Source organism: Elephas maximus, chromosome 2 (genome assembly GCF_024166365.1).
Source record: "Elephas maximus indicus isolate mEleMax1 chromosome 2, mEleMax1 primary haplotype, whole genome shotgun sequence".
In the NCBI taxonomy this organism is placed as follows: domain Eukaryota; kingdom Metazoa; phylum Chordata; class Mammalia; order Proboscidea; family Elephantidae; genus Elephas; species Elephas maximus.
In genome coordinates, this window is record NC_064820.1 from 139,980,652 (window position 1) to 140,000,319 (window position 19,668).

General features: G+C 35.5%; 1 protein-coding gene across 2 annotated transcripts in view; it reads left to right on the top strand.

Moving 5' to 3' along the window:
• Positions 1-19,668, top strand: part of DTWD2 (DTW domain containing 2) — a 170,674-nt gene that overhangs the window by 36,195 nt on the left and 114,811 nt on the right. For both annotated transcript variants that reach the window (XM_049873607.1, XM_049873608.1), the window contains exon 2: positions 10,357-10,447. In XM_049873607.1, the coding sequence (XP_049729564.1) occupies positions 10,357-10,447 (91 nt within the window). The remainder of the gene's footprint in view (positions 1-10,356; positions 10,448-19,668) is intronic.

Sequence of the window (19,668 nt, forward strand, 5' to 3'; positions counted from 1 at the left end):
CTAGGTTGTAACTACTCTGTTTAAACTGCCTGGTTATACTGGAGAAACACCAATTTTTACCTGACTTTTTTGTTGCATAATGTATTCAGTCTTTGGATCATTTTAGTTTGTGTTTTTGATAAAAGACAATTCAAGATTTTCAGCATCATTTTTACTAACCATATTCGATATATTTTTTATAGCTTAACTTTTATTATAATAAAATGATTTTTCGTGCTTTTATCAGAATTTGGGCTTTTATCTTCTTCTGGCATAAAGTTTTTATATATGATTCAGGAAAATATGTAGCCTTCTACTCCTTTCTCTCCTTTCTGTAATCATAGTCCTGAAATAGGGAATAGGTAAATATTATCAGTGCTAAAAGTTTTAGTCTAGATTGAAGATGCTGACTTTGACCTGGATGCAGTACAGCTGTTGCCTGAATCCAATGCCTTTTTAGGTATAGCTAGATGCTATGCCTAGTTTCTGATAAAGATCAAAGACCACAGCCTTCAGTATGGGTTACACTTCAACATAAAGGAAACAGAAATCCTCGCAACTGGACCAATAAGCAACATCGCGATAAAGAGAGGAAAATACGGAAGTTGTCAAGGATTTCATTTTACTTAGATCCACAATCAATGCCCATGGAAGCAGCAGTCAAGAAATCAAATGATGTATTGCACTGGGCAAATCTGCTGCAAAGGACGTTTTTAAAGGGTTCAAAAGCAAAGATGTCACTTTACCCGAGCCATGATATTTTCAGTTGCCTCATTTGCACGTGAAAGTTGGACGATGAATAAGGAAGACTGAAGAAGAATTGATGCCGTCAAATTACGGTGTTGGCAAAGAATATCGAATATATCATGGATTTCCAGAAGAACAAATAAATCTGTCTTAGAAGAAGTACAGCCAGAATGCTGCTTAGACGCAAGGTTGGTGAGACCTTGTCTCATGTACTTTGGACATGTTATCAGGAGGGACCAATCTCTGGAGAAAAACATCATGCTTGGTAAAGTAGAGGGTCAACAAAAAAGAGGACGAGACTCAATGAGATGGATTGACACAGTAGCTGCAACACCAGGCTTGAGCATAGCACGATTGTGAGGATGGTGCAGAACTGGGCAGTGTTTTGTTCTGTTGTACATGGGGTTGCTATGAGTCAGAATCAACTTGATGGCACCTGTGATTGTTAAGGTTGTGTATCAACTTGGCTGGGCCACGATTCTTACTGGTTTGGCAGTTATGATGTAGTTTGGCAGTTGTATACTGATGTGATCACCTGTATGATGAGATTTGATATAATGTGATCACCTCCATGATGGGATCTGCTGTGAGTAGCCAATTAGTTAAAAGGGAGTTTCCTTGGGAGTGTGACCTGCATCTGATATAGATGTGGCCTGCATTCAATATGGGTGGGCTTTCTGGCAAGGCTAGTGGGCTGTCACTCACTGTGTGTCCTGAAGCTGGCTCCTGTTTGTCTGACCTCCAGTTCTTAGGACTTGAGCTAGAAGCTTACCTGCCATCTTGAGTTCAGATCTTGGGATTGTCAGTCTTCGCAGCCTTTGAGCCAGAACCCCACTGTCTGACCTGCCAGTCTTGGGTCCACCAGCTCTTGTGGCTGCATGAATCAGGAGAAGCATCTGTCCTGACCCATGGACTTGGGATGTTCCAGCCTCTACAACTGCGTGAGCCATTTCCTTGGTATAAATCTGTCTATATATTTATATGCTTTACTGGTTTTGCTTCTCTAGAGAACCCAACCTAAAACACATCTAGCCACAACGAGATAGCTAGCTAGCTGCTGGCAAGTCGACTCCGACTTTATGTACAACAGAATGAAACATTGCTAGGACTTGCACCAGCCTCATGATTGCTGGCATGTTCAGGTCCATCACTGAGGCTATTATGTCATTCCATCTCATTGAGGGTTTCCGTTGCCCTTGCTGGCCCTCTACCAAACATGATGTCTTCCTCCATTCAGCTGAAGGGAAATGATCCTTCCTGATGACGTGTCCAAAGCAAGCAAGTTGGACAGTGTTCTGTTGTCATGTCATCTATAAGGTTTTCATTGGTTAATTTTTGGAATAGATCCCCGGACCTACCTTTATGTATGTTGTTGTTATTAGCTACTGTTGAGTCAGCCCTGACTCATGTCACCTCTATGCACAAAGGGATCAGACCACTGTGATTCACATGGTTTTCATTGGCTGATTTTTGGAAGTAGATCACGAGGCCTTTCTTTCTAGTCTGGAAGCTCCTCTGAAACATGTTCAACATCACAGCAACATGCAAGCCTCCAGTGACAGGTGAGGGTGGCTGCTCTTGAAGTGCAATAGGCAGAAATTGAACCCAAGTCTCCTGCATGGCAAGTGAGAATTCTTCCACTAACCCAGTACTGCCCTTTGCTTAGCTTTAGTGAAGAGTTAATCTCTAAATATTAATTATTTGATAATTTATTAGAATCATTCTTATTTTAGCATACTAAGGTTTTTTTTTTTTAGTGTTAAATATAGGCAAATATACATTCAGTGAAAGTCAGCAAATGTGAAAAAGAATCTGCATTTCAGTCGTTTCTTAATTTGTCTTCTAAGAACTTTTAAGTTTTTACAGTTTGTTGGGTATACAGTGGTATCTCATGATGGTTTAATTTGCACCTCCCTTACTAATTAGGTTGTATATAATTTTTTCCATTGAATTTTACATTTTTTAAAAAAATAGTAGCTTTATTAAGATATAACTTATATACCATAAGATTTATTCTTTTGAGTAAATACTCAGAGTTGTGCAACCATCACCACTATCTAATTTCAGAACATTTTCATTACCCCAGAAAGAAAGCCTGTACCCATTAATTGTCACTCCCCACTCATCGGTCCTACGAACCCCTGGAAATCACAAATATTCTTTGTCTCTTTGGGTTTGCCTATTCTTGACATTTCTTGTATGAAATCATGGCCTTTTGTGTATGACTTCTCTCATTTAACATAATGTTGTCGAGGTCCATCTATGTCATAGCATGTGTCAATACTTCATTCTTTTTGTTTTCCATACTTTATTTTATTTTTGTCTTTGTTGTTGCTGAACTTCATCCCTTTTTGTGGCTAAATAACATTCCATTGCATGAATATACCTCATTTTATTTATTCATTCATCAGTTAATGGACATTTGGTTTATTTCTACTTTTTTGGTTTTGTGAATGATGCAGCTATTGATATTTGTTTATAAGTTTTTGTGTGGACATGTTTGCAGTTCTCTAGGCTACTTACCTGGGAGTAGAGTTACTGGGGTATATGGTATCTCTATGTTTAACTTTTTGAGGAACTGCCAAAATGTTTTCCAAAGCAGCTACACCATTTTGCTTTCCCACCAGGAATAAATGATGAGTCCAAATTGACATGTTTGAATTGTGGCGTTAGTGAAGAATATTGAATATACCATAGACTGCCAAAAGAATGAACAAATCTGTCTTGGAAGAAGTATGACCAGAATGGTCCTTAGAAGCAAGGATGGTGAGACTATGTTTCACATACCTTGGACATGTTATCAGAAGGGATCATTCCTTGGAGAAGGACATCATGCTTAGTAAAGTAGAGGATCAACAAAAAAGAGGAAGACCCTCAATGACATGATTGACAAATGGCTGCAAAAGTGGGCCCAAGCATAACAACGGTTGTGAGGATGGCGCAGGACCAGGTGGTGTTTCGTTCTGTTGTGCATGGGGTTGCTATGAGTCGGAGCTGACTCAGCGGCACCTAACAACAAATTTCTCTATATCCTCACCTATACTTGTTATTTTTTGTTTAAAAAAAATTAAAAAAATTTTTTTTTAGATTTTATTATAGCCATCCTAGCGGGTGTGATGAAGTGGTATTTTGTTGCAATTTTGATTAACGTTTCCTGAACGACTAATGAACAACTTTTCATGGGCTTATTGGCCAATTGTGTATCTTCTTGGAGAAATGTCTACTCAAATCCTTTGCTGATTTTTAAACTGGGTTAGTTGTCTTTTTATTGTTGAGTTGTAAGAGTTCTTTGTATATTCTGAATACTAGATATTTACCAGATATATGATTCGTAGATATTATCTCCCATTCAATGGGTTATCGTTAAACTTTATTGATCATTTTCTTTGAAGCAAAAAGTTTTTAATTTTGATGAAGTTCGATTTATCTATTTTTTTCTTTGGTTCCAGGCGCTTTTGGTATCATATCTAAGAAACCATGTGTAAGAAATCTAAGATCACTAAGATTTGCTCATCTTCTAAGAGTTTTATAGTTTAGCCCTTACATTTAGGCCTATGATCCATTTTGAGTTAATTTTTATATTTGATGAGTTTTGAGTCCAATTTTATTCTCTTGCATGTAGATAACCAGTTGTCCCAGCACCAACTGTCATAACAGACAATTCTTTCCCCATTGACACCGTTGTCAAATATTAATTACACCATAAATGTATGGGTTTATTTCTAGACTTTCAGTTCTATCCAGTTGATCTATATGTCTATCCCTGTGCCAGTAAAACACAGCTCTGATTATTGTAACTTGGTAGTAAGTTTTGAAATTAAAAATGTGAGTCCTGCAACTTTTTCAGGATTGTTTTGGCTGTTAATGGTTAAGCATTTGGCTGCTAACCAAAAGGTCGGCAGTTTGAATCTACTAGCTGCTCCTTGGAAACCCTGTGGAGCAGTCCTACTCTGCCCTATAGTGTTGCTATGAGTCGGAATCGACTCCATGGGAACAGGTTTTGGGTTTCGCACTTCCATATGAATTTTGGGATAAACTTGTGAATTTCTGCAGAAAAGGCAGGTCTTATTATTTCCTTCTGAAATCTTCTTGTTTTGGGTTTAGTTTGGCTCTTCTTTCTCTAGATTATTAAAGTGAAAGGTTAGGTTATTGATTTGAGGTTTTTTTTTTTTAGTACAAGAATTTACAGCTCTAAATTTTCCTCTAAACACTGCTGCATTTCTTAAGTTTTGATATGTTGTGTCTTCATTTTCATTCATCTCAAAGACTTTTTTTAATTCCCATTGTGATTTCTTCTTAGAACCTTTGATTATTTAGGAGTGTGTTGTTCATACATTTGTGAATTTTCAAAATTTCCCCTGTTATTGGTTTCTAATTTAATTTCATTTTGGTCCAAGAACCTCCTTTGTATGTGTTCAATCTTTTAAAATTTATTAAGGCCTGTGTTCTGCCATATTCTGTGGTCTTAGAGAATGCTACATGTGCACTTGAAAAAAATATGTCTTCTACTGCTTTTTTACTGTTGAGTAGAATGTTCTGTAGATGTCTGTTAGGTCTAGTTGGCTTATGGTGTTGTTCATTTACATTAGTTTGTCAATCCGTTTACATTTAACTTAATTACTGATTAATTCAGGTTTATGTCTGCCATTTTATGTGTGTCTACTGTCATAGGTCTACCCATTTGCCTCTTCTTCCATATTGATATCTCTGATCTTCCAATCTTGCTCCTTCCAGTTTTCTGGCCAACCAGCCAAGCCATTCACCACTGTCCAGGCATTCAAGTATATGCTTAGATCTGACATCTCCCACAAAGTTGATAACTGGGTGAACTACTTGAAGCTCTGCATACAGGGAGGATTTCCCCTCACCATTGTTCTTCAAAGCTACCCACAACTGAAGCTGTAGCATTGTAGCTGTTAATTTTCAGCTTACTCAGGCCCAACTGCTTTCCTCTTTTGACAGCTGGTCAGAGGAAACTCCTTCAGAGGCCATAACTGTGAAGTGAAGGAGTGACATCAGTACACTAGAGATAGGTGGCATGGAGGTCTGGGCCACCTGTTCTTGTGACTTCCTTGTGCTTTGCAAGATCTAAATTATTTCAATTGTATGATGAATTGCTGCTGTGCCTACTCAACTTTATGACTAGTTAGTTTCACAGTCATATGGTGTTTCATGGTCAGGCATTCAGGACCCAGTAGCTGCTTTTTAAATTGTGAATAGTTTCCTGCTTTACATGGCATGTCTTTGCTTCAGAAGCCAGTGGAATATTGCCAGAGACTCAAAATATATAAGGGAAAAATTAAGTTCTTGCAAATTTAAAGTTGTTAGTTCACTAGTAAGTTGACCCTTTTGCCATTTTGCTGTGATCTTCTTTATCCACCCAAATACTTTTTTCCCCTTCATTTTTGTTTTATTTGATATTATTACAGCTATTCAGTTAATAACCTGAGCTGAAGGCCACTACATTTTGACTCTTCTGTGACAAGAGGAAATCATTATGGGTTAAGACAGTTTTTTTTTCCTCAGAAATTAATTTTGGGTTTGTACTAAGACGTTTTTTTTTTTTTTTTTTTACTAAGACATGAGGAAATGCTTAGTTGATACCTTCATTGATAATGACCAAAATTATTGTAGGTAATCAAATACTTACACTATGGCCTTAGAAAAATATCTCAGTCATCACTGAAGAAGATAATTTCCTGGTTTTCTTTCTTAAATTAATTTAAAATATACTCCTGAGTAACTGAATTAGGCTAGTTAAAGTGTGAGTTTATTAACTATAAACTAGTCAAAGCTAGGATGTATTTGCAAAAATACAGTGAAGATAACTTTGACATTGGAATAGCAGACTGATGCCATAATCCAGATGTAGATTTTGGTTACTTTTAATTTTTGAAAATAAAATGAAAAATTTGTCATCCACTTATTTGAACAGCATCCCCCACCTTCAGTATAAAAATCCGCATTCCATAGTGTGGCATTCCATGCTGTCCATAGTCTTTCTTTTCCAAATCACTTCTTACTGCTCCTCTGCTTCAGCTCTCTATGCCAGCCAAACTATTGTGCACAGTACAGACTAATGTATGAAACATATGTACATTTATAGTTATGTATGAAGCATGCAGTCACTATTTATTATGTTCTCTGAACTCTCTTCTGCAGGCCTAAGTCCATTTTTTGAAACTCCTCTCTCAAGTCCTGGCTTCTCATGAGAACTGCTCTGTCTTTGCTCCCCTTAATCATTTCCTTTCCTCTCTCTGTACGTGCATTTATCTGTATACATAGATACTACTTTGTATTATCTATCATTTTTGATATTTTCCCTGATTCACCAACTCAGTTGTAAATCTTTTAAGATTAAAAATTTTTTTTCATGTTTCATTTTATTTCCTGAGTGTGTATTTAGTAAATTTGGAAGAAGTTAAGGATTAATATACCAAAGGAACTCAAAGAAACAATATTCAGGAAGGAGTAGTCAATGGACTAAGAGAAATAAAATTCATGAAAAGTTGCTTGAAGAACATGTGGTTTGTCTGCTCTTCCAGAAATCTAAAACTGTATCTTTGGATCAAGTTAGATCAGTGGAAATCTGGTTATCTATCCATGTTGTATTGCCATTTGAAATATTGCTTTTGCCAGTTGCCTTTTGGTTTTATGCTGTCAGCGTAGATGAGCCTGATGAAACAAATTTCATTGTTGTGGAGGATTTTGTCGTTACATCACATGACGTCTTCTTTACCAAGACCGCCTGGGAGAAATGTCTGTTCTTGGTACCAAACATAGTTAGTAGTGATTTATGATCTTTATCTTATAGAATTTTAAGCTTTATAATTGACCCCACTTTTTATTTTTTCAGGTTAGTTATTGGAAAGCTTAAAGCCAAATATATACTTAACTATAGCAAATGAGGAAGGAGCCCTGGTAGATCAGTGGTTAAAGTGCTTGGGTGCTAGCCAAAAGGTCGATGGTTCGAATCCACCAGCTGTTCTGTGGGAGAAAATGTGGTGGTCTGCTTCTATAAAGACTTACAGCCTTGGAAACCTTATGGGATTGCTATGAGTTGTAGTCGACTTGGCAGTGGGTTTGGTTTTTGGTATAGCAAATGAGGAGTCCCTGGGTAGTGCAGACAGGTAAGGCACTTGGCTGCTCACTGAAAGGTTGGTGGTTTGAGTCTCCCCAGAGGTGCCTTGGAAGAAAGGCCTGATAATCTACTTCCAAAAAATCAGCCATTGAAAATCCTGTGGAGCACAGTTCTACTCTGACAGGAGGGGCTTTCATGAGTCAGAATTGACTTGGTGGCCACTCGTTGGTTATATATCATGATTTAAAAAAGTTAGTTTGTTTACGGAGTTTTCTGCTCCCACAGAAATCTGTAACTTCCATCCAGCTTGTTTATCTGATTGGATTTTTCAGTTCTCTGGTTCTTTTGATATGTGAATGTTTCCGTGCACAGGACTTTTTTTTTTTTTTAATTTTTTAAGTTCTTTCATGATCTTAGAATCATATAATTTACAGACATAGGTTGATATACAGTTGAATTCTACATTTTTTAAATGGCTTTGTCTGATCTACGGTTGCATTTTATAAAAGAAATTACTGATACTTGAGCAAGCATTTTACTCTCATAGCTTTGTATAAAAAAATCAAAATCCTAAGTTTCTAGAATTTAAATGTGCCTCATTCTGTTCATCCTGCCACTGAATGAAGAATCCTTTCTTATATCATCCGTGCTTCTCTCTCTTTGTCATAATGCCCAGTTTTATCTGTCACTGTCTGTTCCTCTTTGTGTTTGCTTGTTCTTATGACCATTGATCTCCAGCCCATAAATCTGCTCACATTCCTGAGAAAGAATCCAGTGAGAGACTGAACAGTCACACAGAATCATCTCAGAGGTCACCTGAAAGTGGGTATATTGGTTTTCCTTGGGTTAATCATCCACTCCATGTTCAGTACAGGTGGGGTGGGTGGTGTTTCTACCTCTGCCTAAGATATTATCAGATCTTTTCTTCAGCAGGAGCATAGACTTAGCAGTTTCTTGAAAGATGAGGCAGTAGATATAGCAGGTATTCAAACCACTTTATCCACACTCTATAGTTTATTAATATAAGCATTTCTAATCTCAGGTTAGAAATCCAAATGAATAAAATTCAGAGAAGAATTGGCAGTGGTCAAACTTGTGGTAGTAAATATGCTATTGGGAATTCTCTTTAATATCATGTTCACTTGTATATCATTGTAATGGCATGTAACACCTGCCTGAAATAGCGATCTGTTGTAAAAATTTGCTTCCATGATATACAGTGTCTGATACGTTTTATCTTACGGAAAAACATGTCAAATATGAGGCTTAATAATAAACCTTATAAGAATATCTGCCTATACACCTACTCCTCACTTATCAATTATCTCATTATCTGACATTTCGCATTTACAACAATATTAAACGATTATCTGAAGATTTTGTGCATTAATCACAGAACGCTGGCTGCGATATTAAGGTTATGTATCAACTTGGGAGGGAGATCCTGGTGGTGTGGTGGTTAAGAGCTACAGCTGCTAATCAAGAGGTCAGCAGTTCGAATCCACCAGGCGCTCCTTGGAAACCGTATGGGGGAGTTCTACTGTGTCCTATAAGGTTGCTATGAGTCGGAATTGACTCGATGGCAGTGGGTTGGGTTTGGTTTGGATCAACTTGGCTGGGCCATGATTATCAGTGGTTTGGTAGTTATGATGTGATTTGACAGTTATGTAATGATGTAATTTGGCAATGATAAAATTTGAGTTATGTAATTATGTAGTTATTTTCTATTGTGATCTGATATGGTCATACTACATTTTTTGCATAATGCCTACTTTTGTGTAACAACCTGGTCTTTGGAACCTAACCACGTTGGTTAAGCAAGGAGTAGGTGTAGTCACACAATATCTCTGAAGGATAGACAAGAAACTGGTAGTTGCTTACCCCTATGGAAGAGAATGTCCCAGATTGGAGTACTGAGGTAGGAGTACCCTTTTATTTCATCTGAATGTTGTACTGAGTATAAGTTCTACCTAAACAATAGTAAGGAACTAAAAAATAAAGCATAAAAATGAAGTAAATAACAACAAAAGGAAAATAAGTAAAGCAGATACTCTGTGGATATAATTCTAGCTTAATATAACTTTTTGTTGATTAATGGAGAAGTTTAATTAGAACTCTCCTGTAGATGATAATTATATTCTAATATTTTATCACCCTATTGTTCAAACTTCAGATGACTTAGAAGAGTTGCCAGGCTTCTCTTTGACATGAGATCTGTTATTGATTTGGAGTGCAAATTAGTAGAAGTATTGCTTCATGAATGAAAGGGCCATAATGACTTATGAGTATTCTTCCACTAAAGATAAATAGGATAGAATTTTTTTTTGGTACTTTTAATCCATATATATGGTAAAAAATTTACTTGAAATTTTTTCCAAATTCTCATTTCTGCAGTCTGATTACATTAATTCTTGATATTTCATTTTTAAAAGAATTCAGCTTTAGCACATATCTTTATACAACCAAATGGGATTATATTCAAGCTTCTGATTATTGTTGTATCATTGTATTTAAAAAATTGAAAGGTTTTCTTTTCTTTTTACCTTTAGCCGGCCTCAGAAAGTGTGTTTATGTCCATTTCTACCAGTGCATCCTCTACACATCTCTACCCACTTGTACATAATTCAGCATCCAGCAGAGGTAAGATTGTGTAAAATATACCATTTAAAATAGACTGAGTACATAAGAGGAAACATATAGATGAACATACTCCTCCTAGCTCTTCAGCATTTCTGAAAGTAATTGATGATGTAATGCTTTCTTTTTGGGAAAAAATATTTTATTTTACATATTATGTGAGAGTATAGGGTCATATACTTTATAGACAAATAACATTTTATAGAAACTGTGTTATTGAATAGTATAGAAATTTAGAACCACAAAAATTTTGTATAGAGACAAAATGAGATTTTGTGAGTAAAGAACTAAAAAGATCATTGTTTTCTTTATTTTGGATATAGCTTATGTTCCTTGATGTATTCTCTTGTTAAAGTAGAAGTATCTCTCAGCATGTAGTGTTATGAAATTAACGTGTAAGAAATTTTAGGTTTCTTTTAGATGACTAGAACAAATATGTATATTTTATAATTTATATATTATCATTAATACCACCACACAGAAGTAAAATTTTGCTGAAGATTGTTCAAAAGCAGTTACAACAGTACATGGAAAACTGAAAAGTACTAGAAATTTAAGCTGTATTCAGAAGAGGATGTGGAACAAGGGATATCATTGCTGACGTCAGATGGATCATGGCTGAAAGCAGAGAATGTTTAGTTGTGTTTTATTAACTATGTAAAGGCATCTGACTGTGTGGATCATAACAAATTATAGACAACTTTGCCAAGACTGAGAATTCTGAAACACTTAACTGTGCTCACAAGAAACCTCTACATAAATCAAGAGGCAGTCGTTCAGACAGAACAGGGGAATACTGCGTGGTTTAAGGCAGGAAAGGTGCACGTCAGGATTGTACCCTTTCACTGTACTTACTCAATCTGTGTGTTGAGCAAGTAATCCAAGAAGCTGGACTATATGAAAAACACAGCAGCAGGTTTGGAGGAAGACTCATTAACAACCCATGATATACAAATGACACAACTTTGCTTGCTGAAAGTGAAGAGGACTTAAAGCACTTATCAATGAAGATCAAAGACCACAGCCTTCAGTATGGATTACACCTCAGCATAATGAAACAAAAATCCTCACAACTGGACCAATAAGCACCATCATGATAAACAGAGAAGAGATTGAAGTTGTCAAGGATTTCCTTTTGCTTGGATCCACAAGCAATGCCATTGGAAGCAGCATTCACATCAGACAATCCATTGCATCGAGCAAATCTACAGCGAGTGATCTCTTTAAAGCGTTAAAAAGCAAAGATGTCAATTTAAAGAGTAAGGTTTACTTGACCCAAGCCAGTGATGTTTTCAGTCATCTCATATGCATGTGAAAGCTGAACAGCGAATAAGGAAGACTGAAGAAAAATTGATGCCTTTGAATTCTGGTGTTGGCGAAGAATATCCAATATACCATGGACTGCCAGAAGAACAAACAAACCTGTCTCGGAAGAAGTGCAGCCAAAATGCACCTTAGAAGCAAAGATGGTGAGTCTTCGTCTCACATACTTTGGGCATGTTATCGGGAGGGACCAGTCCTTGCAGAAGGACATCATGCTTGGTAAAATAGAGGGCTAGTGAAAAAGAGGAAGACCCTTGGTGAAATAAATTCACACAGTGGCTGCAACAGTGAGCTCAAACATAGAAAATAATTGTGAGGATGACGGAGGACTGGGCAGTGTTTTGTTCTGTCTTACATAGGGCCACTGTGAATTGGAATTGACTTAACAGCACCTAACAGCAGCAGTCAGTGCATGGTACAAAATGGATTTAGTGTAAACCAAAGTTAAAACTCATGATTTAGACGATCTTTCCAGTGTTTAAGAACTCAGAACATCATAGATTTCATTAAGCTTTTGAAGAAGGAATTTTTTAAATTTCTGGAACCATACCACTTGATATCAACATAAAGGAAACAAAAATCCTCACAATTGGACCAATAAGCAACATCATGATAAACAGAGAAAAGACTGAAGTTGGCAAGGATTTCATTTTACTTGAATCCACAATCAACACCCATGGAGACAGTCAAAACATGCATTCCATTGGGAAAATCTGCTGCAAAAGACCTCTTTAAAGTGTTGAAAAGCAAAGATATCATCTTGAGGACTAAGGTGCACCAGACCCAAGCCATGGTGTTTTCAGTCACCTCATATGCATGCAAAAGCTGGACAATGAATAAGGAAGACTGAAGAAGAACTGATACGTTTGAATTGTGTTGGTGAAGCATATTGCATATACCATGGACTGCCAAAAGAATGCACAAATCTGTCTCAAAAGAAACCAGAATGCTCCTTAGAAGCAAGGATGGCGAGATTACTTACGTCTCACATACTTTGGACATGTTGTCAGGAGGGATCAGTCCCTAGAGAAGGACATCATGCTTGGTAAAGTAGAGGGTCATTGCAAAAGAGGAATACCCTCCACGAGATGGATTGACACAGTGGCTGCAACAATGGACTTAAACAAAGCATCAATTGTGAGTAAGGCAGGACTGGGCAATGCTTCATTCTGTTGTGCATAGGGCCGCTATGAGTCAGAACCGACTTGATGGCACCTAACAACAACAACAACAACAAAAACAACAACATACCACTTGAAGATTTCACAAAAGTGTAGAAGAATTTAACCTGCCTTTTTCCTTTTTCCAATTCTGAAACATTTGTTTTTTTGTTTTAACTGTTAAATATCCCATTTGTTGGGCAACCATTCCTTTCTTCACTGTTAACAGCATACTCTTGCCAGGATTCTGACAATTTGGTCACTAGCATTATTTTATTGCATTTAAACTTGCAACACTGCTCAGCTCAAACTCATGTAAATAAATTTATATAAATAAATGCCACAGCATTTTTGGGTAACACTTGAATTTTGACAGTGAATACTGGTTTTCATTTACCAGTATACTTCCTATGGTATCATATGGGACCTTTTCATTATTGTGTGGTTCCAGATGTTAGGTGGCCTTTAAAAGGAAAATTGATTTGTGGCAATTTTTATGTTTTCAAATCTTTTGTTTTTCCATGCTGATCGACGGTTTAGATGATCTGTCCCTAATTGTGGGTGCTACAAATGTGTCTTATACATACACAAATACAGCCTTTTTTTTAAGTCCTTTGAGGAACCTCACTAATCTTCATCTAACTCAGTAACAGCGGACTCTGTTGTGCTTAATTTCAACACAGTGTTTTCCATAAAAGGATATGCCAGTTTGATGACTCCACATAAAAAATGATTAAAACCATTTAGGTGACTGGGGAAAGGATGACTTGGTGGAGTGGATGACGTGAAGATGATAAGATGGAACATTTCAGAGAGTAGGCATGGGTGTGGAAAATTGCTAAATGATAACAACAATATCTCAAAGAAACTTCACAAGAAAGGACATATTATCATGTTAAACTACTTGTTCTTTGTGAACAATATGCATGTAGCCATTATGATGTTAATATACTTTTTATTGATTTAACTAAAAATATTAGAAATGAGGGTGAGGTATTATGAGAGGCAGTAGTTATAAAGTACAGTACCTAAGAGTCAAGGCACTGGAGCCAGTCTGACTGAATTTACTACTTAATAACTCTATAAGCTCTGTAACTTCTGACAAGTTAATTTACCTTTCAGTTTCCCCTGCAGTAAAATGGAGATGACAAAAAATATCCTTCTTTTTTTTTTTTACAGTTTTTTTGTGAAAAGTAAATAAATCAACATACTAAAGCACTTAGAATTGTGTTTATTAATGTTAGTTATGATGACAATGATAATTAGTTTATAGATAATAGCTAAAATTGATAAATCAAGAAATAGCAAGACACTTATTATATAGAGGTAATGGAGACCTAGTGGTGCAGTGGTTAAGAGCTTAGGCTGCTAACTAACAGGTCAGCAGTTCGAATGTACCAGCTGCTCCTTGGAAACCTTATGGGGCAGTTCTACTCTGCCATATAGGGTTGTTTTAAGTTGGAATCGAGTGGATGGCAATGGATTTGGTTTTTATGAGTTAACTACAAGAAGAAATGCCTAAAGGAGTTAAAGTGATTGCCTCTGGGAAGTGGTCCTGAGGAGTATATCAGGGAATAGCTGTGGCATTTTTAATCTTTTGACACCATTTAACATATATGTATGTATTATGTTAATAAAAGTAATACAAGTTTGTGTTAGCCTCTTATGATGACAGGGAGGGGAGAATATTACATAAAACACTGAGAAAGTCTTAAAACCCTGCTCTCACCTATCTCCTCCTAGTCCCATTCGTTATATTAGCTGTTCCCAATCACTTTTCAGTCTCACAAGAACTCCAGCCTATTACATGTTCTTTTTAGTTAAAATTTTAACTAATTCCAACTCTACTGTTTCCTTTTTCAACTTTTTATTATGTACATCAGTTTAGCTACTGTTAGTGTCTTTAAATTCTCCTTTTTACGTGTATCATTTAATCAGCATATCAAAGATACAGGGGCAAAACGTATAACCACAAAAATACCCTTAAAAGCTATGTGCGTGTGGCTATTGTATATTGTTATTACATTTTTGTTTCTGTTATAGACATGAATAAATGTAATTACATGAGATATTAAATTCATTTTGAATTGCATTAGTAAATTTATAGATAATATTACCATCATTATTAGTTTGCCAAGTGAATTGGAATTCACCTGTAAGGCTGGGAACCCAGTAAACCAGATACCAAACCAGTTTTCTTTTTATATCTTTTTAACATTGGTTTTATAACATTAAAAAAAAAAAAATTAGTTTCTTGAAAATGGCTTGTTGTAACTGACTAAATGAATGTCATTCTCAAATATGACATTCCAGGTAAGGCTTTGATTTTATGACCAGTATTTCCAATTATGTTCAGTAAAAAGGTAGATTCTTATTGAATATCACTAATTGCCATGAAGAGTATATATTGAGTATAACAAATAACTAATTGCCATGAAAAGTTGGGAGATTTAGTAAGAGTTTTGAATTCTTGGGATGGGGTCAGTGATCAGTGGGAACTAGGTACCATTTTAAAATATTTCATTTTTGTTCACAAAAGCAGAGTCTACTAGATTGGTTTGAGTTAGTAACACATTTACTGTGTGTTGCTAACAATATATATTTATCATCTAGTTATTTTAGAAGAAAGAAAAAGTTCTCTATGTGCCCAGAAAATATTCTATTAAAACAGTATCAATAGTATTACAAACAAGTAACTACAATAAAATTTTCGCCACTAGTTCGTTCAGTCTCATATAATTAATTCCTGTTCTGTTGGATGTTGGGTTAGCAGTCTCCTGAAGTATTCTGCCTCTTAAAAGATTTTTGGAAATTCTGAATCAGCTAACTGGGATGGTCTGCAAGTTGTCTAAGAGATGCCATCAGAAGCCTGTGCCTCAGATTATTCTTCACAGTTAGTGGTTCGAAGTACCTGGTACAGCCTTTTTGCACAGGTCTCTAAGATGGTTCTGCATTGTTGAAGACACAAACTCTATCTAGCCTGTGGCTGCTTTTAGAGCCTTCCTTGGCAGACATCACATCACAGTGAAACAAAAACCATCTGTATATGCGAATTGTAGATGTAGATTGTAAATTTTCAAGTGTCAAAGATCTGATGATAATTCCCAACAAGAGTAATGCAACTGAAAGAAATTTAGTTGTTTCTGTGGCACAAAAAACAAGATAATAAAGCCTTCCAAAAAGAAAGTAGACAAAATGTTTTTAAGAGTAGTGATTAAAACAGTTTTTCAAAGAAGTCAGTGAATGTTATATCTTATTTACAAAAATGGATGAATATAATGTTTATATTAGAAAACATTTGAAATAGAACAATAATAATCCTGAGATTCAATACGCATAATATATCAAGATTTTGGATGTTATACAATAAGGAGCCTTGGTGGTGCAGTGGTTAAATGTTTGTCTTTTAACTGAAGGGTCGGCTTTTTGAATCCATCAGCCGTCCTGCAGGAGAAAGATACGGGAGTCTATTTCCATAAAGATTACAGCCTTGGAAACCCTGTGGGGCAGTTCTGCTCTGTCCTATAGGGTTGCTCTGAGAAAAAAATTTTTTTGGTATGAAAACAATATAATAAGACTAGCAAGACATTCAGTAAATCTGGCATAGGTGCAAGAGGCCTGTATTTTTATAAACCTCCAGTTACATCCCCAATTGAAAACTAGTGATCTAGAATATGTTAGCTTTAAACTGAAGAAGATTGTGACCAAGATAACATTTTGAATAATAACTGAAATTATGATTGAAAACACAATAGTGTCGTTGCCTAATATAAGGCCAAGTACTGCCAGGACACAATTAAATATAAACAAATATAAACATGGACAGTGAGGTCATTGATAAATCTCTATGAACTTCTTATACAGCCTATAATTTATGAGGTATTTCTAGTAATAGCATTTTACCTATACAAATTTAAGTTGGGTAAGGATGCTTATCTTTTCTGATTTGTGAACTCTTTTCTTATGCAACTCATCAATAGTAATATATCCAATAAACCTAATTATTTCTACCACCTTTTTATTTTTTTTTTAAATAAGGTGAAAGAACAAATCTTTGTAATCTTTCAGATGCCCTTTAGGAAACCTCAAAAGATAGTTGTAGGTGTAAAATATAACCAGAACATTGTATTTTATTTTAATTTATAGGGTTGTTTAGTTTTAGGATTTGATTCCGGGAAAGCAAAAATCATGAAGTTATCAGAGATTTGGACATTTCATTAAGATAGGATTGTGTTAAACAGAAGCTAACATGATTGAAAAGAGCTTTAGCATTTTCATAAGGAAGGAACATTTTTTGTATCCTTAAATAATCGAGAACATAATAAAGTTAACATAAAGCACAGAGAATTATCCTGGCAGCAAAGAATCTTTGTTATCTTTAAGTAAGTTACACAGAAGGAAAAGAAAAGAATGACTCTTTATATTGTAGATAAAGGCAATAAGCATAAAGCAAACTAAAACAAAAAACCTTTTGCCTTCGAGTTGATTCTGACTCATAGCGGCCCTATGGGATGAGCAGAATTGCCCCATAGGGTTTCCAAGGAGCAGCTGTTGGATTTGAACTGCTGATCTTTTGGTTAGCAGCTGAGTTCTTAACCACTGCACCACTAGGGCTCCAAACCTAATAAACAAGCCCATAAAAAGAAAGTGAACTTTTATAAGATTGTAATGTATTCCATTGTTCTTAAGACTTGAGTATTACAAATCAAGACAAACAAAATTGACTATTCAAGTTTTGTCTCTCATTATGCTCTTTAATATCCTGGAACAATTTGATACTTTAGGATAGATCTCAGGATGGCCATGAAGCCATAAATAATTTCATAATAATGTGAAGATGTTATTAACCTGCAATACATTTATCATTGCCCTTTTCAAATAAATCAATAAATTAAGCATTTAAAAAAATTTCAGTTTTACCTATGTGGTAAATAGCAATAGTTATGATCCCCCACAATTAGCTGTTTGGGGTCCTCAAAAGTTTTACGAGTGGAAAGGGGTTGGACGACCAAATTTAAAAACCCTAAAGCTGGTTTGGACCCTTTCCTTGAAAAACCAATACATACACATAGTTATATTTCTCTATCACTGTTGGTCCTATGTATAGGCTCAACTCTTTATAGTAATTATAACTTTTAACCAAAGTAATTATTTTCTCTTTCATAGATAAAATTGAGGAGTAGATAATTGAGAACTATTTATGATACGTTAGCATACTAGCAAGGCTCAGGAATACAACTGCCTCATCCCTTAAACAGCATCTCAAAATGCCAAAAATGAACATGTTCATGATGGATTGTGGATAGCATGATCCAAAGACGCTCTCTGTACCATATAAAAATAAGAAGCAAGCACGTATAAACTTAAATTTTGATTTGTAATCAGTGTTTCAATACTCTACCTCATTTAGAAATGATCTAGTTATCTATTAACTCAATTTAATGTCAGGTCAAAATTTAAGTTACCTAAAGTTCTAATTGTTTTCAAGCTACGTACTACAGAAACATAATTACTATTGAATTAAAGGTTTGCTGGAATAAATGACTCAATTTAGTTAGACACAAATTTATGTTTTTCCTAATCTTAAGCATTATATAGATTGCAGGCAGTCCTCAAGTTAAGAATGAGATCCACTCCAAGGATGCTTTAAGTCAAATTTATAGGTAAGTCGGAACAGGCACATGCGGTTCTTATTTAGAATTAATTTAGTGCAGGAGGAGCCCTGGTGGCACAGTGGTTAAAAACGTGGTTGTTAAACAAAAGGTTGGCAGTTCAGCCACTCCTTGTAAACCCTATGGGGTAGTTCTACTCTGTCCTGTAGGGTCACTATGAGTGAGAATTGACTCTGTGGCAGCGGGATTTTTAGTGCAAAAAAAGGCCGAAAGCCTTTTCAGTGATTTAAAAGCTGCACATGCAGAAAGCGAAGGTATTGTGATGAATTTCTTTCAAGTAAGGTTTAGTGTAATCTTTTCAAAGTAAGGGTAAATTTACATAACATTAAAGGGCAAGTACATGTTGCCTGTAAGTCAAACTTTCCCAACCTGGGATTCACTGTAATGTTATTTTCTTTGATGAGTAGCTTGAAAACACACCTGAGTGGAATAAAAATATATGCTTGTATTGTACTTAATACCGATAGATCAGAGAAAACATAAAAAAAAAAAAAAAAATTAAATCCAAATTATTAAACTATTCTCATTTGCCCAAGATTTACTTTAATTATGTCTATTTAGATTCTGAAAATATCGAGTTGTTCCTGTAAAAATAATATTTTTAAAGTATAGTATATTTAAAGAATTAATTCATTTTTCTTGTTTTCTGGAAATTTTAGGAATATTCAACTTATGTAAACACTTATCTCTATAAACTAATATAAGCTAATATATAAACAAATGAACAAAAAAAAAAAGACTAAAGAATCAGATTTTCCATTGTCTTTCACCAGAGAATAGATCTCTATAAACCAAATGGATTATGAAACCAATTCCCAATTATTGCTGCCACCAATGGAGGATACCTTATTATTTATCAATAAACAAGAAACATAAACAAAATACGAAATTTGTGTAGAAGAAAATGAAAATTAAAAAGACAGCGCCAGCAAACTTCTGTTGCTTCTTTGGATTCACTTCTAAGAGCCAAAAAAAGACAGACGTGCCTGACTTAAGCTGTCTGTGCGATGTAGCACACTTGAACCAAGTTTAGCCAGCTCTGCCTTTTGAATCCATTGGGCATCTCAGT